At 52.9% G+C, this 25,058-nt stretch overlaps 3 protein-coding genes and 1 long non-coding RNA gene across 11 annotated transcripts; 2 read left to right on the top strand and 2 right to left on the bottom strand.

The window, feature by feature from the left end:
• The first annotated feature begins 319 nt into the window (after positions 1-319).
• On the top strand, positions 320-8,178 carry FKBP10 (FKBP prolyl isomerase 10). Of its 2 annotated transcripts, none has more exons than XM_001496760.7 (10): positions 320-822; positions 3,236-3,381; positions 3,704-3,893; positions 4,011-4,156; positions 4,529-4,718; positions 4,876-5,021; positions 5,540-5,732; positions 6,217-6,359; positions 6,612-6,775; positions 7,122-8,178. In XM_001496760.7, exons 1-10 carry the CDS (start codon positions 575-577, stop codon positions 7,305-7,307), a joined length of 1,752 nt encoding a protein of 583 aa, XP_001496810.2. In that variant the 5' UTR covers positions 320-574; the 3' UTR covers positions 7,308-8,178. The 2 variants fall into 2 exon arrangements, with proteins under 2 accessions (XP_001496810.2, XP_070083385.1); XM_070227284.1 differs by having other exon boundaries at positions 493-822; positions 3,236-3,526.
• On the bottom strand, positions 4,287-5,559 carry LOC138916238 (uncharacterized). The gene is made up of 2 exons (XR_011423219.1): positions 5,292-5,559; positions 4,287-4,746 (listed from the first exon to the last, which is right to left on the bottom strand). It is a non-coding gene; the product is annotated as an uncharacterized lncRNA (long non-coding RNA).
• A 1,680-nt stretch (positions 8,179-9,858) lies between the features above and the next one.
• NT5C3B (5'-nucleotidase, cytosolic IIIB) lies at positions 9,859-19,156 on the bottom strand. 4 transcript variants are annotated; one of them, XM_023652524.2, is made up of 9 exons: positions 18,414-19,156; positions 18,112-18,210; positions 17,462-17,531; positions 17,329-17,375; positions 14,640-14,725; positions 13,681-13,770; positions 12,352-12,514; positions 11,285-11,485; positions 9,859-10,363 (listed from the first exon to the last, which is right to left on the bottom strand). In XM_023652524.2, exons 1-9 carry the CDS (start codon positions 18,423-18,425, stop codon positions 10,229-10,231), a joined length of 903 nt encoding a protein of 300 aa, XP_023508292.1. In that variant the 5' UTR covers positions 18,426-19,156; the 3' UTR covers positions 9,859-10,228. The 4 variants fall into 4 exon arrangements, with proteins under 4 accessions (XP_023508292.1, XP_023508294.1, XP_023508293.1 ...); XM_023652526.2 differs by having other exon boundaries at positions 17,329-17,394; positions 18,414-19,150; XM_023652525.2 differs by lacking the exon at positions 18,112-18,210 and having other exon boundaries at positions 18,211-18,463.
• Positions 19,157-19,167: 11 nt separating this feature from the next.
• KLHL10 (kelch like family member 10) lies at positions 19,168-24,909 on the top strand. Of its 4 annotated transcripts, none has more exons than XM_001495828.6 (5): positions 19,168-19,541; positions 22,007-22,496; positions 23,205-23,822; positions 24,134-24,283; positions 24,495-24,909. In XM_001495828.6, exons 1-5 carry the CDS (start codon positions 19,348-19,350, stop codon positions 24,867-24,869), a joined length of 1,827 nt encoding a protein of 608 aa, XP_001495878.1. In that variant the 5' UTR covers positions 19,168-19,347; the 3' UTR covers positions 24,870-24,909. The 4 variants fall into 4 exon arrangements, with proteins under 4 accessions (XP_001495878.1, XP_023508291.1, XP_070083383.1 ...); XM_023652523.2 differs by having other exon boundaries at positions 19,182-19,541; positions 22,007-22,427; XM_070227282.1 differs by having other exon boundaries at positions 19,203-20,021.
• Positions 24,910-25,058: the final 149 nt, after the last annotated feature.

Here is a 25,058-nt window from a genome sequence, read left to right as displayed (position 1 = left end):
GGCTTTCGTGGGACAAAGCAGCTCGTCCTTGAGGGGGCAGTCCCGGGGACGTAGGGTAGGGGGGAGCACTGAGATACCCCTTATTTTCTGGAGCCTCACCAGCCTCCTGAGAGGCCTTAGATTTGGGCGTACCAGCAAAAGAAGCCAGGGATGCCCCAGGCCGGCTTTAGGACCCGGAGGCTCTGGAAAAAAAAGACACTCAACTTTTTTTTTTTTTTTTTTTTGGAGTCTGCTCCGACTTCTCATCTTTCCCTAACCTCCCTCCCCCTCCGGGCCCCAGGTCTCTCAGCCTCGCGTGGGGTGGGGGGACGAGGGGGGAATCTGGAGTTCTTTGTGGTGCATTCCTCGGCCTCTAACTCTCTCGGCCTCCCTCTCCTCCGATTCCACCCCACCTTCACCCGCCCCGCCAGCTCAGTCTCCCCACCCCCATTCCACGTGGACCAGCCAGGGCGGGGGTGGGGAAGGAGGACAGGAAGAGGGGGAGCCAGCTCGGGGAGGAGAGGGGTGGGGAGGAGGTTGGCGGCGGCGACTCTCTCCCTCGTCCTCACTGCCGGCCGTCGCAGCTCCAGGCACCATGTTCCGCGAGGGGCCCCCCAGCCACACCCTCCTTCGGCTCCCCCTGCTGCAGTTGCTGCTGCTGCTGCTGGTACAGGCCGTGGGGAGGGGGCTGGGCCGCGCCAACCCGGCCGGGGGCCCCCTGGAAGATGTGGTCATCGAAAGGTACCACATCCCCAGGGCCTGTCCCCGGGAAGTGCAGAGGGGGGATTATGTGCGCTACCACTACAACGGCACTTTCGAGGATGGCAAGAAGTTTGACTCGAGGTAATGGGTTGGGTGCCCCCAGACTCGCCACTCCCCTTCCCTGAAGCTGGGGCCAGGCTCTTTCAGTCCTGGGGTTCGCTTGTTGCCTCATTTAAGCTGTGTGTGCATCCCTATACTCACTTGGTGGTCCTCTAACCCCAAACACGGCACCCTGGGTGGGGGGACGCCCACATATCCATCTCACAAAGACATCCCTGCCCTCAGCTTCAAACCTTCGCCCCTCCAAGGACCCCAGTTTCTTGCACACAAGCTCCCCACATCCCCCAAAGTGCTTGAGAATCCAGGTGAACGGCTCTCTTTGCTTCCCGGTGCTTTATTTAAAGACCTGGGTTGGGGAACATTTTGGTCCACAGTGTTGGGGACAGGGCATGTGAATCCTCCAGTCTCAGCCTGGGACCCCCCTACCTTCCCGCCACGCTGCCTCCCCTCTGGTTCCAGCCCCAGGTTTAGTGCCTGTGAGGTGACAGAAGATGGAGTAGGACCTTTTGTGGAGGGGTGGGGGTCATCCACAGCAGCCAGCAGGATAAAGCAGGGGGGCATTATAATAAGACAGCAGGGTGGATCGGGGCGTGTAGGGCCCAGCTCAGTGCAGGGACCCTGGCTGTCTACGTGTCACACGGTCAAACATGCCACCCTGGGCTCCTCGGAGGGTTCTTGTGCCTCTCTCTCTGGGTGTCCCTGCACCCCCACCTCCCTCCATCTTAGCTCTACCAGGCCAGTGCTGCCGCCCATCTTGCCAGCCTTGGGGTTTGAGAGTCTGGCTTCTGGTCTGCTCCAGGCCTTTGGTCTGCTCCGGCAAGTCCACTTTGCTTGGTGGGGGCAGAACGGGGCTGCTGACCGGCCTCGGCTAAAGCTTGGGTCCCAGTCACACGCACAGACCCCCAGCCCACACCGCAGGCCGTCCGTCCCTCTTAGACCCTTCCCCAAACACACAGCTCGGCCTGGGGAATCAGTGGCATGTTGCCGGTAAGAACGGGAAGTCCTGAGTCCGAGACCCAGGGTTCAGCCCCAGGCTGTGATCGATCACGGACAAGGAGTTTGGGCTCTTTAAGCTTCACTTTGCTTATCTGAAAAATGGAGATTAAAAACAATCTGAAAAACTGAGTCCCTACTTCCTAAGGCTGATGATAGGACCCAAGGTGATGAATGAAAGTGGACTCGGCACAGTGCGGGCGTCTGTGAGCCGGGTCAGTACACACTAGCCGGAGCCGCAGGCCCTGATGGTGTTGAGCTGGTAGAAACTTCGTGCATCGCTCAGGCTCCCACAGCAGCACCGTGAAGGAAGCAGGCCAGACGTGAAGCCAACTCAGTGGGCAGTAGCCAGGAGGACAGCCCTGAGCCCTGGACCGTCAGGAGTTGGGGAGGGGTCAGGAGTTGGGGTGCTTCCCTGGGGAGGACGCTGGGACCCAGGCTGGGCCCCGTTCCTGCAGGGCTGAGCTTGGAAAACTTTCACAACCCGTGGCCCCTTCAATCAAAAGCAGAATCTCCCAGCCTCCCTTAACTGTGGAAAACTTTAAATTAAAACTGGAACTAAAACCAAAAGTAAGCCCTGGCAATTTTAGAATAGGCCTTTTCAGAATTGAAAACTCGCCATTAAAACCCCAGCCAGCTCGGCTTCTCCTTCCTTTCCTCGATGACGAATTGATGGTGCAGTGGCACAGACGTGGGCTCTGGCATTCCACAGGCCACGTTTTAGCTGTGTGACTTCGGGCAAGTCAGTCAATCTCTCAAGTCTCAATTTTTCTCATAAGAAACGTGAAAACGGGGGCCGGCCCGGTGGTGCAGCGTTTAAGGGCACACGTTCTTCTTCAGGCGGCCTGGGGGTCCCCGGTTCAGATTCCGAGTGCTGACATGGCACGGCTTGACAAGCCATGCTGTGGTAGGCATCCCACATAGAAAGTAGAGGAAGATGGGCACGGATGTTAGCTCAGGGCCAGTCTTCCTCAGCAAAAAGAGGAGGATTAGCAACAGATGTTAGCTCAGAGCTGATCTTCCTCAAAAAAAAAAAAAAAGAAAAGGAAACATGAAAACGATAATGCCCACCTCACAGGGGAGAAAACTAAATAAGACAACGAATGTAAAATGCTAAGCGTTTAATCCGGCATATCGTAGGTCATCAATAAATGCTCCTTCTCCCATTTGTGCTGGACCCATCCCTCCTTTGCTGTGAGCAGATACTAGCAGCAGACAGACCAGCAAGCACCCCCCATCCCAGGCAAATAAAAACCCCTGGCCTCCTCAGGACTTCCCTTCTGTACCAGCCCATCCTGTTAAGGGGGGAGTGTGGCCCCCCCAGGAGGCTTGAAGGAGGGGAGGAGCACATGGCTCTACACGTGTGTACAGGGAGGGGCCTGTGCCTTTGTGTGCGCCGTGCATGTATGTGACCATAGGCGTCTGTGCCCTCCCCCCCCAGCTATGACCGCACCACCTTGGTGGCCATCGTGGTGGGCGTGGGGCGCCTCATCACCGGCATGGACCGAGGCCTCATGGGCATGTGTGTCAGCGAGCGCCGCCGCCTCATTGTGCCTCCCCACCTGGGCTATGGCAGCATCGGCGTGGGTGAGACGGCTGGGGCCCTGGCAGGGGATGCAGGAGACCAGCAGGCAGAAGCAAGGACCCCAAGGCCAGAAACCTGATGCTCAGAGAGGGAGAGGGACTCACCCAAGGTCACACTGCATATGCAGCGCAGGATGCATAGCGGCAGGTCTGGAACTAGAGTTTCGGTCTCCTGCCCCTGGGCTGGGAGGAGGGGAAATAACAGGGCCCTGGGTGGGATCCTAGCTTGATGAGGAAGAAGGGAAATAGGGGTGGTGGAGGGCGAGGCCAAGCAGGAGGCTCAGACCTCCACTCCACCCCCAACCTGGCTGCCCGGCCCTCACAGCGGGGCTCATACCCCCGGATGCCACCCTCTACTTTGACGTGGTCCTGCTGGATGTGTGGAACAAGGCGGACACTGTGCAGGTGAGCACCTTGCTGCGTCCACCCCACTGCCCCCGCATGGTCCAGGACAGTGACTTTGTCCGCTACCACTACAATGGCACACTGCTGGACGGCACCGCCTTTGACACCAGGTAAGGGCTGGAAGGAGCCCTGGAGCGCTGGGGACTGTGGCATGGTTGGGGAGGGACTCCAGTGCCCATCCTGCCTCTCCCACTACAGCAGCATCACCTCTACCTCATTCTCTGCAGTTATAGTAGTGGTGGCACTTATGATACCTACGTTGGCTCTGGCTGGCTGATCAAGGGCATGGACCAGGGGCTGCTGGGCATGTGTCCTGGAGAGAGAAGGAAGATCATCATTCCTCCATTCCTGGCCTATGGCGAGAAAGGCTATGGTGAGGGCAGGCAGGGATTCAGGGGGATTCTCCACAAGTGGGTTGCCTCATGCAGTTGTTCAGGTTGTGCACTGCACAAGGGTACCCAGCCAAGGAGGCAAGTAGAGATGAATCTAGCCCTTGGTGATCATTTGTCTAAGAAGGAGTGCTTTATTTTGATCCACACAAAGGTTCAGTATGGACTGGTGGTGGGCCTGGGGAAAACTCACTGAGACCGCACAGGGGGAGCAAGAACCAGGGCTGCTCGGTGGCAGGGAACCGGGCTTTGGAGAGCAGGGTGGAGGTTTCGCACAGTGCACAAGGCCTTCCTGAGTCAAGAAGGAGCCCCTATCTGCTCTCCACTTGTATGGTTCAAGCCTGTCCCTTCCCCAGGGACCGTGATCCCCGCGCATGCCTCCCTGGTCTTCCACGTCCTACTGATTGACGTCCACAACCCGAAGGACACTGTCCAGCTGGAGACACTGGAGCTACCGCCCGGCTGTGTCCGGAGAGCCGTGGCTGGGGACTTCATGCGTTACCACTACAACGGCTCGCTGATGGACGGCACCCTCTTTGATTCCAGGTCAGGGTCCTGCAGAGGGGCGTGGGGGCTGGGCGGAGGCAGAAGCAGCTGAGGCGCGAAGGAAAGTACCAGGTGGTGGGGCGGCTCTGAGCAGCCCGGAGGGGCAGGGTCCCCTGACTCCCTGCTGCCCCCCCCCCCCCCCCCCCCTGTATTGCAGCTACTCGCGAAACCACACCTACAATACCTACGTGGGGCAGGGCTACATCATCCCCGGGATGGACCAGGGGCTGCAGGGCGCATGCGTGGGCGAGCGCCGGAGGATCACCATCCCCCCTCACCTGGCCTATGGGGAGAACGGGACTGGTAGGCTCGTTCCCTGTCCCCAAGCCACCACCTCAGCTCCTCTCCTAAACTGCTCACTAACCTTCCCCTCAAGGGGGACTCCAGCCCACCCAGCTCCTGCCACACGGACTCCATCTTGTTCTCCCGGGGCAGTCCCCCAGCTCTCCCCTCCCACGCTGCCCTGCAGAGACTCCTGAGTCTGGGGAGGGAGGGTGGTTGTGGAAGAAAGAAACGGCATAGCTCTAGGAAGCAAAGGGACCTGGAGTTGAGACCCAGCCTCAGTGTCCTCACCTGTAGACTGGGACTGATCACACGGATCAGCGGGGTGAGTTCCTGGGAGGCTGCCAGACGGTCTGTGTAACGGCCTGTCTAATTAGCATGCGCCCCGCCCCCACCCCAACAAGACTGTGTTAGAGCTGACTGTGGACAAGCGTCCCGCCCCATCCCGTCCCGGGCAGGGAAGGTCTTGGGGCCTCCACGGAGACCCTGAGCAGCCCCTCCTAGACTGCGAGCTGATCCCCTCCCCCACTCTGGCCCAGGAGACAAGATCCCTGGCTCCGCTGTGCTGGTCTTCGACGTGCACGTCATCGACTTCCACAACCCTGCGGATCCCGTGGAAGTCACCACGCTGTCCCGGCCCCCTGAGCCCTGCAACGAGACCGCCAAGCCCGGGGACTTCGTGCGATACCACTACAACTGCTCTCTGCTGGATGGCACCAGGCTCTTCTCCTCGTGGGTCCGGGGCAGGGCCGGGGCTGGGCAGGTGGGTGGGCCCAGGCATGGGGAGTCCTCTAACAGCACCCCCACTCTTGCTTCCTCCCTAAGTTCCCATCTGAGCAAGTGTCGGGGAGGGGGAGCATGAGAAGCTGAAATTGTTCACTCTGCAGGCAGGCGGCAGGCGGAAGCTAGCAGTAGGGAGCTGCTGGCTCCCTTTTATGGAGGGAAACAAGCAAGGAGGGATGAGCCCTCAAGGCCACACTTCAAGGGCGGTGGCAAGAGAAGGGAGTCCCATCTCTGGACCGCTGGGCCCCTGCACTCTGCTGCGTGGGGCGGCGCCAGGAGTGACTCAGGAATTGAGAGCTTGTCCTGGGCCCGCCCGGGGCACAGTGGGTGGTGTGAACTGGGGTGTGTGGGGAGGAGTGGAGGGGGCACAGTGGGTGGTGTGAACTGGGGGCGAGGGCAGCGAGGACTGACCTGGGAATCTGCTCTCCCCCAGCCATGACTATGAGGTCCCCCAGGAGGCGACTCTGGGGGCCAACAAGGTGATTGAAGGCCTGGACGAGGGCCTGCAGGGCATGTGTGTGGGAGAGAGGCGGCAGCTCGTGGTGCCCCCGCACCTGGCACACGGGGAGAGCGGAGGTGAGGGCAGACTGGTCTGATTGGTGTTCTGTCCCCCTTGCCCCTGGCTGCCTTGGGCCTTGATGGCTGATGGGAGGAGTCCGGGAAGCCTTCTGGATGATTCTGTAAACATCCCATGCTCCACTCTCCAGCCCCCAACAGGGGAAACTGAGGCCCGTGGGCTGGGGAGCACCCTGGCCAGCCTTCGAAGTCAGGCCCAGACCCTGGCCTGACTAGGACTCTTCCCTTCTCTCCTCTTCTCCCTCCCTCCAGCCCGGGGGGTCCCTGGCAGTGCAGTGCTGCTGTTTGAGGTGGAGCTGGTGTCCCGAGAGGAGGGGCTGCCCGCAGGCTACCTGTTTGTGTGGCATGAGGACCCTCCTGCCAACCTGTTCGAAGACCTGGACCTTAACAAGGATGGCGAGGTTCCCCCAGAGGAGGTGGGTGAGGAGTTCAGCCCTTATAATAACCATTCCCACGCTGTCATCCAACAGGAGCCAGCTCGCATGGTGGCATGTGGCAAGAACGCTGTCCATGTCCACTGTCCTGTCTGTGGCCGTGCTCCTGTCCCTCTGCTGGTCACTGTGCCCAAGGTCCCTGTCTGCCTTTTCTTCGGGCGCACACGCAGCCCATTTCCCGCCGCGGACTGTCCCCAGCAGGCTCTCCACCCTGCTCTTCTCCCTTAGTCCTTACTGGCTGTGTCCACCTGGGGGCCCTTCCCAAGGCCACCACAGCTGCTCAGGAGAGACCCTCACCCCCACCCTCCCCTTGGCTCTCCTTGCCCAGTTCTCCACCTTCATCAAGGCTCAAGTCAGTGAGGGCAAAGGACGCCTCATGCCTGGGCAGGACCCGGAGAAAATCATAGGGGACATGTTCCAGAACCAGGACCGCAACCAGGATGGCAAGATCACTGCCGAGGAACTCAAGCTGAAGTCGGACGAAGACCAGGAGCGGGTCCACGAGGAGCTCTGAAGGGCAGGGGCCTGGGCACAAACGCGAGGGCCCACTTCTGGGGGGACAGTGGGCAGTGGGGCTGACCTTCCAGCAGTCTCCCTACCCTCTGCTGGGATAGCGTCAGGGAGCGTCTAAAAAGTGGTCAGAGGAGACAACTCTGGTCTTCCCACAAGCCCGAGTAACATCCACAGCACAGACCTCTATTGGGCTTTCTCTTCCAACCCCAACCCCTTCTAACAGTTTGGAGTTACAGAGCCAATGTGGGCATTGGTGGAGCCTGGGGGTTGAATGAGCCATTGCTGGCCCCTCGCCCACATCTCCCCTCCATGTCACCAGACTCTGAGCAAGGCGACTTCACCACTTGTCTCCCCAAACTTCCCTTTATCTGTACTTCTCACCATCCCCAAACCCCCAAATCCAGCATCTTTCCTCTGTGGTGGCAGCTCCCCAGGAGCATGACCCAGGGCTGGCGGGACCCCAGCCTTCCTCCTGCAGCTCTGGCTGCTTCCTGGGAAGGGGGCAGCTCCAGGAGGGCAGCCCCACCTCACCTGTCCTATCTCCCCTCACTGCATCCAGTGGCGGGTGAGGTGACCCCATGGTGCTACATTTAGGGCTGGACTTTGTGTCACCTTTCATCCTTAAAGAAAGCTGCTTTCTCTAAGGGACCGAGGAAGAGGAAGAAAGTGAGCAGAGGTGAGGAAACCTACTTCCATGGGCCTCAGGGCCACGAAATCCTTGGTTCAGGGCTGAGACAAACTTGGAAGAGGGGCTTACTGGGGGCTGAGGGGCAAGGGGGGCGGGGCGAGCTCTGCGTACTCAAAAGGCTAAACTGGTGCCAGATCCTCTTCTCCTTTGTGCCAAATAAAAGACAGCACCAACGGCTCAGAAACTGGTCTTTCTCGGGGGGAGGGCTTTAGACCCAAAGATTGGGAAGAAAGGGAACAAAGCAGGCTGTGTTCCTGCCTGTCACTCAAGACTCTGTGTCCCCAGGTCCCGGCCCCTTCCTCCAGGGGTTCCTGCCTCCCTGAGGCCCAACTCCGGGCCCTCACCACGGAAAGTGAGCCCCAGTCTGCTGGAGGGAGGATGGGGAGTGGGTGTCCACAGAGGAGTGGGGCCTGTCTCCTAACTCCCTGCTGAACGGAAAGACGAGGTCCCTGACCTCAAACACGACACGCGAAGCTCAAGGATTAAATTAAACCACACAGGGCGGTCCCACTCTTTCATGCCGATTTCCAGTGTTCCCACCTTCCCACCTCTCCCTGCTCCCGGCTACCAGCCATGACCACCTGCTCCATCCTTGTCCCTCTCGTCAGAAGGAAAGGCAGTTGAGTTCAGGCCTCCGGTGTCTATGGGGAGGAGTTGCTTCAGCCACCACTCAGGCCATCTGCCCTCTGCTGCCTGGCTGGACTCTGGCCAGTGCAAAGATGACCTGAGCCATCAGAGGACGTCGGGGGGGAGGGGTGCTCAGGTTGGGACTGGACTCGCTGAACTGCCCCCACGAGCACCGATTTCATGCCTGGGACCCCCTGAGATGTGGCCTCTCCCCACAGCTGGTGACTGACGCTCTCTGGTCCCAAAACATCCAGAAGACCCTGAGGGTCTGACAGTGGCCACAGACCCAGCCTCCGATGGTAACCATGCCCTGCCCAAAAGCCCACAGGACAGCCCTGAACCGAGCCCACATGGGGGCAGCGTGATGCGGAACAAGCAGGGCTTGGGTCAGAGACACCCAGACCCTGGCTCTAGCTCCTAGCTGTGGAGTTGGGACAAGTCCCGGTCCTTCCTGAGCCATCTGCAGATGGGAGCTACACGCACTGTCAGGGTCACTGTGTCCATCCAGGTGCACACAGCAGGCATTCAGTCAACACTCGCACTGCCTCTCCTTCAGCCGTGCAGCTAAACACAACCTCCCAACAGCCAGGCGGGCAGGAGGGTGAGAGAACGAATTCTCTGAGGGAGGGCAGGCGAAGAAAATGCCAGGTGAACTGGCTGGTCTCTAGTTTTTCTTCAATAGGTGCCCGAGAGAAAACGCAGTGGTTCCTGAGCATCCAAGTCAACAGGGAGCGGAGAAGGGAAAGGAAGTGAAGAAGCCCAAGACTGCCAGACGACAGCGGAAATCACCCCCAGTTCACTTTGCCACAGAGATCCTTCCCCCTCAGGTCCCCAGTCTCACCCCCCTCTTAAGGTCATCCATTTCAGTGGCCCTGGACCCACAGAAGGAGGAGGGAGAGGAGCCAAGGGCCCCAGGGAAGATATCCACCCAAACAGATCCCTCTGGGGATCCCAAAGTGGGGGCTCCACAGACAGGGCCAGCCAAACCCAAGTGAGCCCAGCTGAATTTCGAATTTAACGGCTGCATGGGAACAAAGGCAAACATTCCAGGTCAGAAACGCATCCTTCCCACCCCGCCTGCCCCCCTGATCCCCACAGACACACGGGGGCTGTGCTCGGGCTCTCCTGGGCTAATTCAGTGGTTTTCAAGCTGTGTTCCGTGGAGCCCTAGTGGCTTCTTGGAGGTTCCTGCGCCTTCGGGGCCGAGGGGTGCAGACTCCGGGAGCAGATCCGAAGAGCTGTTTGTTCCTTCTTTATTGTGATCTGTTTTGCACATTAGATCGGTTTGAAGGACAGCTTCCCATGTTTAAAAATTTTGCAAAAAGAATCCTGGACCAAATGACCCCTTGAGTGCCAACACCCTGCAGGTCCACAGTTCAGCTGGAACGGCTCTGGCTGCCCTCCCCCCAGGCAGGGCTGCCCTCGAGCCTTGGAGGACACCAACGGAAGGTGCTGGGGAAAGGAGGAGGGAGGGCGAGGGCCCAGCAGCTCGGGCGCCCTGGACTTTCCTCTGCACACACAGAGAAGAGCAGTGCTCCCAGCAGAGCGGCCCCTGCGAGGCCCCCTCCTCGTCAGGGCCTGCAGGGCCCAGCCCCGCCCCCGTGCGCTCAGGAGCCCTGCATCTCCATCCAGTCCCTCTGGTGCAGGATGTGCTGCAGCAGACCGTTGACCACGTCCAGCGTCTCATCCTTCTCCAGCACGATGTCATAGGAGTCCATGTAGCGCTCCCGCCGCTCCTCCACCTGCCCGGAGGGAGGGGAGGCTGAGGGTCCCCCCAAGTCCCCAGCCCCCTGCCTCACCCACTGCCTCTGACTCTCTAGAACCCGGGGCTGTGGGATGAGGACATTCAAGCTGCAACTCGCCAGGAGTTGTTCAAGGTTCCCAGGACCTGCCCTTTGGAGACATGGATGGCAATGGGCACGGGCTGCCATAATTAACCCCTGGGTCAATGTCAAAAGGACAGTAAGAAAGATTAAATTTTAAAAACCAGATGCTACCTCTAATCTATCTGGATTGAATCTTCACAAGGCCCAAGCATCCTGTGGGACTTCAGCACCTGCTGACTGAGGATGTGGACTGGTGGCCTTCTAGCTTGATATCATACTGTGCCCCTTTACGACCACACTGCTTTCGCCCCTGGTCTGTTCTTGTATTTCTCTTCTCTAAATTATAAGCCCACACCCAGAATGCTGACACCTCCCATCTCAATCACGCCTTACAGGTATGATTTAGGATTTAGGATTTTGTCAGCCTCACCAATTCCTAAACTATGTCACCTTGGGCAAGTTACCTAACCAGCCCGACTCAGTTTCCTCAAGTGTAAATGGTGTAATGGTTACTCCTCAGAAGGCTGGTGTGAGGATTATAGGGGTTAATGTGCCTGGCATGTGGTGGATACTCATTAAGCGTAGGCTCCAATTAAGTGCCTGGTGTTACCCCGTCTCTGAACTCCAGTGTCATGCCGTGTGGTGAGCACGCAGCCATAGTTACTGGTCTTGTTTTCCTATGAGAATATGGAATATTCTCCTGGAGAATATGGCTTGTGTCTTACTTCGGTACCTCTACTTAACACAGTGTCTAGCACATGGAAGGTGTTTGATAAGCATTTGTTAACAGGAATTGAGGGAGAAGCAAGCCACGAAGAGCCCTGGTCACCTACCTACCTTGTCATTTAGGAAGCCAATCTTGAGAATGTTCTCCACCCCAGGAACCCCATCGGCCATAGTGAGGTCTCCCATGGAGTCTCCCAGCAGGAGGATGTTGGTTTTGCCCTGAAGCTGCTGGAAGTAACCGGAGTTCTCGCACACGGAGCTGTTCTTGTTGTACGTGTGTATGAGCTGGCCCTTGAACCCCTGGAGGAAGCCCTGAATCATCAGGAGACAGACAGATGCGTTACGGGGACACTTCTAAGGCCAGTTTTCCATTGTCTCCGTCGCAGAGGAAAGGGAGTCCTGAAAGCCATAGATAATGCCAAAACTTCACTGTTTTCTCAACTAAAGGTTGGCAAGCTCAGGCCCATGGGCCAGAGTTGGCCACTTTCTGTAAATTAAGGTCTACTGGAACCCAGCCAGGCCCATTTGTTGATGTCTTGTCTGTGGCTGCTCTTTCGTGTGGCAGAGTGAGGAGTGGTGACAGAGATCATATAGCCCACAAAGCTCAAGACATTGATTACCTGGCCTCTTACAAAAAGTCTGCAACCTCTGGTCTAAACGAACAGGGACCATCCAATATGCTGATGCCCTGCTCTGGTGGAAGCATGAGGCCCGTGGTACAAGCACCGTTCAGGCTACATGTGTCTTAAGCCTCAGCTGTGGGCCGCGTCCTGACCACAGGTCAAAGGGATGACAATTCCGGCCATTGGTTTTAAGGGCAAGAAGAGAGAACATGGTGAGTTGGAGCAGCCCAACTCTGGCTCTAGAAAAACAAGTCAAAGTCTAAGCTCTTGAGTACCCGGGGTGGCACATGACCCATGACAGAGATGTGGGGCCTGGCTGACCCCTGAACTAGGGTCCCCCACAGCGAAGCCGACTATCGGCCAAACACCAAAGAGTAGGTCCTTCAAAAATAACTGTCCTTAGCTGGCATAAAGAAATAAGTAAATGCCCGAGGGCAAAGAAGCGAGCATGTCCCCACCTCCCTCCCCGGGTTAGGGCTAATGTTTCGGGTGACGTGTCCTGGCTGGCAGTCCCCACGCCTCTTCTATTCCCAGCCCAAATGAGATCTGGCTTACATCTTCATCAAAATCCATGTAGTTGGACACAATATGGATGTTAGGGTGGAACACTTTCATCTGTTGGATAATTTCCTCCAGGATGTCACCAATGCCCGCGGAAAAGATGAAAAGGGGGACGTTGTTCTGGTAGAGGGTGTTGAAGAACGTCTTGTACCCCTCCCTGAAAAGAGAGGAAGAGGCTCTGAAATGGCACGGCCTCTGCTACAGTTCTTCATAGTCTACTGGGGTTATATATTATTAAATTTTCTTTTTTTTTTTTAATTTTTATTTTTTCCTTTTTCTCCCCAAAGCCCCCCAGTACATAGTTGTGTATTCTTCGTTGTGGGTTCTTCTAGTTGTGGCATGTGGGACGCTGCCTCAGCGTGGTCTGATGAGCAGTGCCATGTCCGCGCCCAGGATTCGAACTAACGAAACACTGGGCTGCCTGCAGCGGAGCGCGCGAACTTAACCACTCGGCCACGGGGCCAGCCCCTAAATTTTCTTTTTTAAAAATATTTTAAATTGATGTATAAAATGCATACAGTAAATGGTTAAAGTGCACTTATCTTACGCGTTCGGCTCATATTTACATATACATACACCCCTGCCATTACTAACCAGATCAAGGTTCCCGCATGTCACCCCGTCAATGCCATCCCTCATTTCCACTTCACACCACCATTGGTTAGCTTTGCCTTTCCTTGAACTTCATATAAACGGACTCATTTTTGTTGTTGTTGTTTCTGGATTATTTAGCTCTAGCAAAACACAACCAGGCAGCTGTCCTGGGGCAGCTTCACTGAGGAACACCCCAACCCCGCTCCGGCATTCACTGGGTCTGCACACGTCTCTACTCTCTTGGCTTTTCACGAGCTAGCCTTTCTCCCCAGTTAGGACACATAATCCTTGCGGGCAGGCACCCACGTCAACCCCTTCCTCTATGTGTCCACATCCCTTCTCCAGGAAAGAACACTCCAGCAGGGAGAGCTGTACGGTGAAGGCTGCCGATGATCAAGGGTCCCAGGCCAGCTGATACCCACGTCTGGATAAAGAACACCAGTTACCATGGGGCCGCACAAGTCTTTTTACCACTGGGAAAAATGATCTGGACGCTGTCTGTTCTAGGAGACAAAGTCCTGGTCACGTGCACACTACGTCCACTACCAGCAGACTGCCTTAGCTGTATCGAGAGAGGAGAGCAAGACTTTCCACGTCAGCTGCTCGCGGTGCTAAGCCTCTTCTGACTCTCCCAGCAACTAACTCCTTTCCACTCGTTCCCAGCCTCTTTTTTGCGAGCAAACTAGTTCCAAACAGTCTGGCAGAAACGTTTCCGAGCAGAAAGCTTACCTCAGCATCGCGTTGGACTCCCTGACCACCTGCGCTATCTGAGACTTCCGAATCTTCTGCTGACACAGGAGGTTGTGCGCCTTGGTCCACCTGGAAACAGACACCCCACAAAACCCTCAATTCAAATCGCTAAGTGAGTGGAGCACCCTGTCCCTTTGCAGGGCCATGTCCCCTCTGGAGGGATGACAACGGAGGGCTCATCCTTTTCCACAGAGCCATCTCCTGAAGGAGCTCCTTGAAAGGAGAAGGGTGAGAAAGCTACACAACAGGGAGACGAGTTGGGCACGAGGAGTGCTGATGTCAGGGCTCTTCAGGGGCCGGCTCCATGGCCGAGTGGTTAAGTTCATGCGCTCCGCAGCGGCGGCCCAGGGTTCAGATCCTGGGCGCAGACATGGCACCGCTTGTCAGGCCACGTTGAGGCGGCGTCCCACAACCCACAACTAGAAGGACGTGCAACTGAGATATATACAACTGTGTGCAGGGCGGGTTTGGGGAGATAAAGCAGAAAAAAAAAATTGGCAACAGTTGTTAGCCCAGGTGCCAAAAAAAAAAAGGAAGATTGGCAACAGTTGTTAGCCCAGGTGCTAATCTTTAAACAAAAAAGAAAAAAAAAAAAGGCTCTTCTGAATCCCTTCCCCCCGACCCGACTCTCGGGAGGACTGGGGCTCTGTCCAGTGACACTGGCTTCTGTAGGAGGGTTATCTCCCCAAAGCGCTATTCCCCCAAACCCAGGGGCTTCTCACTCGTTCCAAGGGTTCTTGGTGGGCACCTGCTCTGGCAGTAGCTATCAGTAGCCCCGGTGTGTCTGGACAATGGTTCTAATAGCCGGGCCTGTGGCGTTCAGGTACACATCCAGTAAGGTAAGGGGGCTTGTCATCTCGTTAAGCTCAGGAAACAGACACCCCTCCCAGACCAATCCATCCTGAGGGCAGGAGCCTGTCACTGCCACCACCACTTACCATTCCACCATATGAGGCAACTTCTCTTTGATGGTCCGGTGTGGGTCAATCTCAATCGGGTAATAGTGGTGAAGGAGCATTTTGAGCTGGGACACCCAAATGAAGAGAAAAGCTGTTAGTCCACATGAGGTTTTCCCCAGCAAAGTCCTACAATTTAGGGGGAGAAGAAAATCACCCCGAAGACGCAACCTTGCGTGAGGAAGTGTGGGATCCGCAGAGCTGGTCACCCCTTGCACTCACCCTGAGAGAGCGAGCTCTGAGCATCAGGCACATAAAGAGCTTTTGCTATCACATAACCGGGTCACTAGGATTTTGTTGTTGTTGTTGCTGTTAATTAGCTCAGTCATCAGGCTTTAACCAGTAAGAACTGATTTAATGCCGTGTTCCCCAAAATGTGGTACACCTTCTCCGGCGGCAGGCAAGATAACTCTGAGGGTCACATGGATAAACACTTTTCGTTATAGTAGTTTTAGATTCAGCTTGACCATTAGAAATGTACATTAGAAGAAGAAAACTAGCACATCAAACTCGTGCTTTCACAAAGCTTTGTTTCTTTTCTAAGTTAATTGCATTTAGATTTTTAAAAGCAGGTCAATTTAAAGAAAATACTTAGTAAAAGTCATACACAGATATGGCAAAAAAAAAAAATCATGAAAGTGGAACTAGCAGACTGTAGTCTGGGACACAGCACGTCAGTGGACCACTCCCTCCCACGGCCAGCATCAGGTGAACCACCTCCCGAGCATCTCTATGAGCTCCTTGCACCAAGGTTTCCTTCCACATGCCAGGACCCTTGACCCTTTTGGGAGGCTGTGTTAGGGATCGTGTCACACAGGGTCAGTCAGTAACAGTGCCCAATAAAAATGGGAATTGACCTGGTAAAGAATCCTAATTTTAATATATGCACGGTCTTGGATATTATGAGATCAATGGAGTCCCTGACCATCGGTCCAAAGGAGGGTTAAATGCAAAGATCACACACGAATAAAGGCAGAAAGTGCCAGAAACGTATTAAGATTCTCAATGTGGGTGTTTTTTTGAGTGTGGTAAATTTTTCTAAAAGTATAGTAGAACTCGACAGAAAAGTATTATTTATTTATTTATTTATTTATTTATTTTGGTGAGGAAGATTGTCTCTGAGCTAACATCTGTGGCCATCTTTCTCTATTTTGTATGTGGGATGCCACCACAGCATGGCTTGACAAATGGTGTGTAGGTCTGCGCCCGAGATCTGATCTCATGAACCCACAGCCACTGAAGTGGAGTGTGCAAACTTAACCGCTAAGCCACTGGGTGGCCCCAGAAGAATATAATTTTTAAAAAAGAAAAAAAAGATTTTGAGCCAGCCCTGATAGCCTAATGGTTAAAGTTTGGTGCTCTCACTGCTTCAGCAGCCAGAGTTCCTTTCCTGATCGTGGAACCACACCACCCGTCTGTCAGTTGCCACGTTGTGGCGGCAGCTCACATAGAAGAACTAGAAGGACTTACAACTAGGATTTACAACCATGCTTGGGGCTTTGAGGAGAAAAAAAAAGAGAAAGACTGGCAACAGATGTTAGCTCAGGGCAAATCTTTCCCTGCAAAAAAAAAAAAAAAGAAAAGAAAAAAGATTGTATACATAAAATTGCTTTATTTATTTTTTGAGGAGCCCATCAACAGCAAGAATCTTAGTTTTCTCTAGCTTTTTTACACCAGAGAGGGCATCGAAAGCTACTGTCTGATTTGTGGATGCAACTTTCTGGAGGCTGATAAGATCAGGGACGTGAGGAACCACAAAAAGTGACTTGCCAAAGGCAATCAGTGGAGCCAGAACCTACCTTAAGCGAAAAGTGTCATCTCCAGAGAGAGAGGTTTTAGAAATATAAGCGCTACCCAGAATTCACCACCCAGCTCAGTAATGAGTAAGCCTGACAGAGTGTTAGAAGAGCTGACCAATATGACAGACCAACGACACCTAGGACGCAATTCAGTGAATTTCCTAACGAAGTGGAACTAAATGATGTAGTTATTCAGCAGAGAGAGCTCAGCAACCTGCAGAGAAACGCACGATGAGCACGGCTCTGCTCTGGCAAAGAGGCACTGACGGGAAGAACATGGAGCCAAGGAAAACGGACTCCAAGGCTACAGGGTTCCCTTTACAATATTTGCATGCATCTTACAGAAATGGGAGTCATCACACCTTGACGTTAATTCAGAATTTTTTCTTGATACCTGTAGCCTTGCCAAGGAAACGGTATTATCAAGGAAAGGGCATAAGGTAGTGGAAAGAGTTTAGGACAGAATCAGATTTATGGGAAAGCCAAGCTCTGTGCTTTGCCGTGTGACGTTGGGTAAGCTGCTCAACCTCTCCAAGCCTCTGTTTTCTCATCTGTTAAATGGAGACAATAATGGTTCTATCCGTCTCTCGGAGTTGCGGGAGGGTTAAACAACAAACACGAAGTCTCCTGTTAACTCTATAGCTAGTAGTAAACATAACTCCCATATTCCGACCATCAATCATCTTAAGTCTGGGCCAATAAGGGAAAGCTGCCTCAGTCCATTACGACTAGGTCCATCTGAGCACAACAACAACAGATTTTTAAAAAATTAATCTTCTCAGGTCTCTATCCCGGAATCTTCGGTCCTAACTGAGAAGCATTTGAAGCAGTATGTGAGAGCCGTTCCTGAGCAAGGCAGGGGAGCAACTCACCTCTTTCCGGCACTCCTCGCTGATGATCTTGCTGTCATCCAGAATATCTGCAAAAACATAAGACTCCTTTTACTTGCCCATTAGAAGCCTTCATCTTGTGGAGCCCAACAAAGCAAGCTAGTCTGTTACTCACTGTGAGAAGAAGGGCATCGCTTTCCATTGTATGCGAACCTGCTCAAGGTCATGTCAAAATCAGAAATGACCTAAAATGCAAGAGAGAGATGACGCCTAGACAGGCTCCTTCCTGCCCGGGTGGGGGGGGTGGGGGGTGACTGGAAGTCAAAACAGGTCAGAGAGGGAAGGAAGAACCAATCCCAGCTAGTACACGTTTAACCGGACGCCCAGCCTCTTCGGGGTGGCGGTGGGGGCTGAACAATCAGGACCCCCTTGACTCTTTCAACTGCACTCATCTCAGTGCCCTGGGTCCTTCCTAAGTGCTTCCACCTTTATGGCCCATCTCCACACCTGCACCTTCTTGGGGAGCGCGCTGACCGCGGCTGGTGTGGAGAAGAAGCCCCGGGGCCTGGTGTGGGGTGCCCTCTAACTAAAGGAAGCAGCATGACAGTATTGAGAATTTGAAATCCAGGTTTTCAGGCAGGTGGGCTCTTCCCCAAGGCAAAACCGGCGAACCAACCCGCATGCCCTCAGGCCGCTGGCCATTTCTAGAGGCTGGGGGCTTGTAGGTGTCCGCAGCAACGCGGGAAGGCTCCATGGGCAGACACCTCCCCAGGCCCCCCCAGAAACGCCCCCCGCCCCAGCCGGCGGCCTCACCAGGGTCAGTACCTGTAAGCGGTCTCCCCCGCCCCTGCGGAGGGCGCCCACGATCTCCTGCACCCGCCCGGGCTGCCGCATCAGGACCGTGGCCTTCATCAGGATGCTCACCTGTCCCGAGACCCGAGAGAACCGATGACCACGGCACCCCGTTGCGCCCAAGGGAGCCCGGGCTCGCTCGGAGCCCTGTGAAGCCGGGCCGGGGGCACCTACTTGCTGGGGTGGAGCGGCGGGGCCGAGGCAACCCGCTGCGCGCCCCAGAGCGTCCCGGGGGTCGGGTCCCGCCCCACGCCGGACGCTTCCTCCCGCCTCACCTCCTCCGCCATGGCGCTCGCCACCGGGTTGGCGGCGCGGGGACAACGACCGCCCCGCGGCCGCACTGCGCAGGCGCCGCCTCCGCCGGGTCCCCCGCCAGCCCGGCGATGCCGGGAAGATGCAGGCGCCGCCTTCAAGGGCTGCGGGGTCCGCTAGGAGACCCTGGTTCAGGGCTCCGTGTTGAGGAGGGTGAGGGTCCCAAGGAGTTGGGGTTACTGGATGCCACTCTTTCTAGAGCAAAAACCTTGGCAAGAGTGGTCACTTCCAGACTTAACAGTTTGCACGACAAAATAGCGAACGGATGGGAGGGGGTGTGAAAGAGCCATAAAGTGAGTTCTGATAACATCCTGAAGGTGCTTCCTTAACTGCACCCACTCCTCATCCCAGAAGAAAATGAGTGGCTAACTCTCAGTCCCGCGGGCAGGAAGGCCCTGGACAGCAGGGCCGGAATCAAATCTAATGAGCTTTCCTCTTGCCTTCTGCCTCCTCTGACTTGCTTTCCCTGAACTCAGTGTCTGGGGGCCAAGTGTGGAGAAGAAGACAGATGAATGCTGCAGAGATACGGAACTGGGCGACTGAAGTGGCCAACAGGAATCTGAGTTCATAAGAACTGACATGTGGTGTTGGTGGTCACAGTCCTGTTCCAGGTTCAAGGACACAGAAGGCGGTGTGGCGTGGTCTTCAGCCTGAGTGGTGTGTTGGGGGAGGGGAGAAGGAAGGAGGACAGGGACAGGAGAGAGTTCCAGAACCTGAGAACACAATCCCGAGAGTGATCTCACTGCGGGCCCAGGATTCTGGAACTTGGGCTGCCTGATGGGCCCTATATGAAAGATGTAGTAGGGAAAAGGAGCGACAGCTGGCTAAAGGGGCCCCCCCACAACCCTCCCCCATCACCCTAGGAGAGCAGCCTCTCTCCGCTGGTCCCAGGGTGCCATGGAGATGGAGAGCGCAGCGGCCTCCACACGTTTCCACCAGCCTCACATGGAGAGGAAGATGAGTGCGATGACCTGTGAGATCTTCAACGAGCTTAGGCTAGAGGGCAAGCTCTGCGACGTGGTCATCAAGGTCAATGGCTTTGAATTCAATGCCCACAAGAACATCCTCTGTAGCTGCAGTTCCTACTTTAGGTATAACAGGGTTGCTGAACTAAGCCAAAGGGGGAATTTGGCTCATTTTGAGATGTTTTGGTTCATTTCATCTTTCCCACCCCACCATCTTAAGTTTAGGGACACTGTCAAAGCTCTGGCTCCTGTCGCTTGGCTCCTTTGTCTTCTGAAGAGGCCGAGCTAGGGCCAGAGCCTCTTCTTTCTAGTTTTCAACCAACTGTTGGTGGGCCTGCTGCTTTTTTTCTTTGATTCTCACCCAAACCAACCTTTGGGAAGGTTGGACACCCGTACTGGATTTCCTACTTAAACCTAGATGACAGTGCCACTTCAGCCACCTCTTATGTCCCTATCCCGGTAGAGACTACAGGCATACCTCGTTTTGTTGCGCTTCGCAAATAGTGAGATTTTTACAAGACCCTCCACCAGCAAAAAAGATTACAACCCGCTGAAGGCTCAGATGACGGTTAGCAATTTTTAACAATAAAGCATTTTTAAATTAAGGTATGTACATTGTTTTTTTAGAGATAATGCTATTGCACACTTAACGGACTACAGTATGGTGTAAACATAACTTTTATATGCATTGGGAAACCAAAAATTTGTGTCTCACTTTATTGCAATATTTGCTTTATTGTGGTGGTCTGGAACCGAACCCACTATATCTCCGAGGTATGCCTGCATCTCAAACGGGGTGATAAATTAACAAGGACTGAGGGGATGCGAAGGGGGATGAGGAGAAAGAACCAAGAAAATATTTATCAGATGAAAAAGGGAGTTTGGGCCAAAACCATTGTAACCCAGGAAGTGGAAGAGGGATTTTTGTTCATGAGCTGAAAATGTTTGAATGATCCGTTCCAGTGAAGATATGATGAACGCATCCCACCTGTGGCTAAAAATTCTCATTCATCTAGACCTATAGCAGAGTCTACAAAAAGACCAGACAGTGACTATTTTAAGCTTTGCAGGCCATACTGTGTCTGCTGCCACTCCTCCACTCTGCCTCTGTAGTGGGAAAGCAGCTGTAGACGAGGCTGAAGGGCTTGTCTGCGTTCCTATACATTTATTCATGGACACTGAAATGCGAATTTATTATAACTACCAGGTGTAACAAAATCTTTTGATTTTTCCACCATTAAAAAATGTAAAAATGTTCTTAGTTCATGGGCAGTACAAAAACAAGAGACAGGCCAAATCTGGCCCAGAGGCTGTCTGTGCAAATCTCTGCTCCAGGGAAGAATTTGATCTCTAAGCCTATATTCCCTTAAACTTCCTAGAAAAAGGAAGCAAAATATATTAGGGTAGGGACTTCCGTCTTGTTCAATATCTAGAAAAGTACTTAGCTACATAAGGGCAGCCCAATAAATAGCTGTGGAATTGTAGTCACTCATTCTTTCAAAGATTATTTATTGAGTGCCTCTTCTGTGATAGGCACTATCCTGGGTACTGGAAATAAAACAATGAATAAAGAGATAAAAATTCCTGTTCTCATGAAGCTTACCTTCTAGTAGGAGGAGTAGGCATTAAGTAAATAAAATACATATCATAAGTGCTAGGGGAAAAAAGAAGATAGAGAACAGTGGGTGGCAATTTTAAATAGGATTATCACTTTGCTGACAAAGTGACATTTGAGCAAAGACGTCAAGGGAATGAGGGAGTGAGAAATATGGAAGTATGGGGGAGCCTTCCAGGCAGAGAGGGAACAGCAAGTTCAAAGGACCAAAGATGGAAGCACCTCTGGTGTAGTCAAGGAAGAAAGCCTGGAGGGGCTGGAATGGAATGAGAGGGAAGGGGGAAGACGGGAGGAAGTATGGTCAGAGGGGTATTACTGGTCCAGATTTCAGAGGACTTTTGTAGCCCCTGGTAAGGACTCTGTATTTTACTGTAAGAAGGGAAGTCAGTGGAGGGTTTTGAGCGACAGATGAATACAAACTCATAAGGTGGCTGCGATAAGACTATAAACTCTGGAGGTGTCAAGGGCAGAAGCAGGAAGATCAGTTAGGAAGTTACTCCCAATAATCTGGGCAAGACATGGTTGTGGCTTGGACCAAGGAGATAGCAAGAAAAGAGGTGAGAAGTGATCCGATTCTGGATAGGTGTTGACTGAATAATACTTATTTAAAAAGTGTACTGCTCAAGTTTAATTTCCTTAAGCAAGGTAGAATTTGGTGGGCAATGTGTTGGGACAGAAGAGACCTGGGTCTTACTCCCAGCTCTCGATCTCGATCCCTCCATCCACAAAATGGGAAAAGGACCTAGTTATCCTGAGGATGATGAGAGTGACCGAAGTCAAGGTTCTTGGAAAGATTCTCTTGCTCAGTGTATAAAGTACAGTCTGCCCTCCCCCTCCCCACGCCAGTTTATTTCCAACATACTCGTTGTGCACTCCTTGGAAAATGTCCAAACTCTGCTCAAGAAGAGGTGGGGAAGAACAGGGGAAACTGGAGAGAAATGTTGCAGTGGCTGCTAGTTTCTTTCTTTTTTTCCAGAGCTTTGTTTACAAGTGGCTGGAACAACACTGAAAAGAAGGTATACAACATTCCTGGAATTTCCCCCGACATGATGAAGCTCATTATTGAATACGCGTACACCCGGACCGTCCCTATCACCCCGGACAATGTGGAGAAGCTGCTGGCTGCTGCAGACCAGTTTAACATCATGGGTATTGTCAGGGGGTGCTGTGAGTTCCTCAAGTCGGAGCTGTGTTTGGATAATTGTATCGGCATCTGCAAGTTCACAGACTACTACTACTGCCCCGAGCTGAGGCAGAAGGCCTACATGTTCATATTGCACAACTTCGAGGAGATGGTGAAAGTCTCAGCAGAGTTTTTAGAGCTCTCAGTCACTGAACTTAAGGATATCATTGAGAAAGATGAGCTCAACGTCAAACAAGAAGATGCTGTATTTGAGGCAATTTTAAAATGGATCTCTCATGACCCCCAAAATAGGAAGCAGCATATTTCAGTTTTGCTTCCCAAGGTCAAGTTTAGTTGTTTTTTGTGGGATGCTTAATCGCTCACTTTTGATTCATTTATCCCAGAGGGATTGTCCTAAGAGCCATATTCAGATGTCTGAGAGTCCAGGGCTGTATTTACACATACTTACACAGAAGGCATCTGCTACTATTCTCTGGAACTTTGCAGTTTTCTTTGCCCTTGCATTGCTAGTTCCTTCTACCCCAGTGACAGCCTTTGACCAAAATTCTCCCTAGTAGTGGGAGGAAAGGGCAAGGTCTTCAAAAAAATTCTAAAGGTCTTTCTTTCCTATTTTCCATTTTGTGAGTCTCCCTAAACCCAAGATAGAAGTTGGACTAGAAACAAAACCACGAGTATTGCACTTGATTGTAGCCATTTGGTGCCAATTCATGTTATTTTACATAGAGAGATACAGATACTCAATTACTGAACAATTACCACAGCTCCTTCTGGTCTAATAGTACATCCAATGGCCAAGGGATGGGCTAGCTCTGTGACCACTCGAGGTACCTTCAATCTAGCTCATTCTCAGCCTCCAAATGTATACCACCTCCAAAAAACAAATATTTAAACTGTGAGTTTTAAATTTCAAAAACAAAACAAAATATAACCCTACTACAATTCAAAGGCAGACTATAAAACAGGCGGTTTGGGATATGGGTTTTCCAGGCGCCCTCAACTTCATCTGAATGACTCTGTATTTCCTTTTTAGGTTCGCCTGGCCCTAATGCATGCTGAGTACTTCATGAACAATGTTAAGATGAATGACTATGTCAAAGACAGCGAGGAATGCAAGCCAGTCATCATTAATGCCCTAAAGGCCATGTATGACCTAAACATGAATGGACCCTCTAATTCTGACTTCACCAACCCACTCACCAGGCCCCGCCTGCCCTATGCCATCCTATTTGCAATTGGTGGCTGGAGTGGTGGGAGCCCCACCAATGCCATTGAGGCATATGATGCTCGGGCAGACAGATGGGTGAATGTCACTTGTGAGGAAGAGAGTCCCCGTGCCTACCACGGGGCAGCCTATTTGAAAGGCTACGTTTATATCATTGGGGGGTTCGATAGCGTAGACTATTTCAATAGTGTTAAGCGTTTTGACCCAGTCAAGAAAACTTGGCACCAGGTGGCCCCGATGCACTCCAGACGTTGCTATGTCAGTGTGACAGTCCTCAGCAATTTTATTTATGCCATGGGAGGATTTGATGGCTACGTGCGTCTCAACACTGCTGAACGTTACGAGCCAGAGACCAATCAGTGGACACTCATTGCCCCCATGCACGAACAGAGGAGTGATGCCAGTGCCACTACACTCTATGGAAAGGTAAGAACGGGGCGGTGGGGGCAGTGGAAGCAAATATGCCCAGAAATAATGCTCTTCTTTGTTTTCTGGGGTGGATGGAAAACAGAAGTGGCAGTACTCACTGTGCAGTACTAACGCCTTCCTGAAAAGACTAAACGGCCCTTTGTAACTGTCTTTTCTTATTTTACTTAGTAAAAAGCAACGTGGAACAAAGAAACTCAGATTGTACAGGCTGGCATCAGAAGTGTCCCCCCACCGCTATATACATACCCTTTCTTTCTACTCCACAGAGGTAACAATTTTAACAATCTTGGAACTCTCTTTACACACAGGTCTACATATGTGGTGGGTTTAACGGAAACGAATGCCTGTTCACAGCAGAAGTGTACAACACTGAGAGCAATCAGTGGACAGTCATAGCACCCATGAGGAGCAGGAGGAGTGGAATAGGCGTAATTGCTTACGGAGAACACGTATATGCAGTGAGTTTATCTTGTACCACCACAAAAACCATACCCTTAGATTTTCAGCAGCAAATGGGTTTACACTACCATTGGGAAGCAGTTCAAACTTTTTTCCCCATAGAAGATAGTGGAAAAGGGATGTATGAAATCACTGGTCCCCTCGAAGAGGGCCTCCTGGTGCACAGAAGCAATGGCTAACAGCCAACCGTGTTTCCTTTGCCGTCTGCAGGTAGGCGGCTTTGATGGAGCCAATCGCCTTAGGAGCGCAGAAGCCTACAGCCCAGTGGCTAATACCTGGCGCACGATCCCCACTATGTTTAATCCTCGTAGCAATTTTGGCATCGAGGTGGTAGATGACCTCTTGTTTGTGGTGGGTGGCTTTAATGGCTTTACCACCACCTTTAATGTTGAGTGCTATGACGAAAAGACCGACGAGTGGTACGATGCTCACGACATGAGTATATACCGCAGTGCTCTGAGCTGCTGCGTGGTACCAGGGCTGGCCAATGTTGGGGAATATGCAGCTAGACGGGACAACTTCACAGGATTAGCACTGCGAGATGAAGTCAAGTACTCTGCTTCAACAAGCACCCTACCTGTATGAGCCTCTTCATTTAGCTAATAAAAAGTCTAAGCAATAAGAATTAATTCTTTTTTAAAATAAATGCAGTGTTTAAACCTGTAAGAGTACTGGAAAATGTTCAACTTAAGGGAGCCAAGGATTGGATGAATGAGGGAGTAAAAAGGAAGAAGGCAATTATATCTGACAGTGCAAATAAAAAGGAAAAATCAC

The sequence above is a fragment of the Equus caballus genome, chromosome 11, assembly GCF_041296265.1.
Source record: "Equus caballus isolate H_3958 breed thoroughbred chromosome 11, TB-T2T, whole genome shotgun sequence".
In the NCBI taxonomy this organism is placed as follows: Eukaryota; Metazoa; Chordata; class Mammalia; order Perissodactyla; family Equidae; genus Equus; species Equus caballus.
Note: the sequence above shows the minus strand (reverse complement) of the source record. Positions and strands in the feature narration are given on the sequence as shown.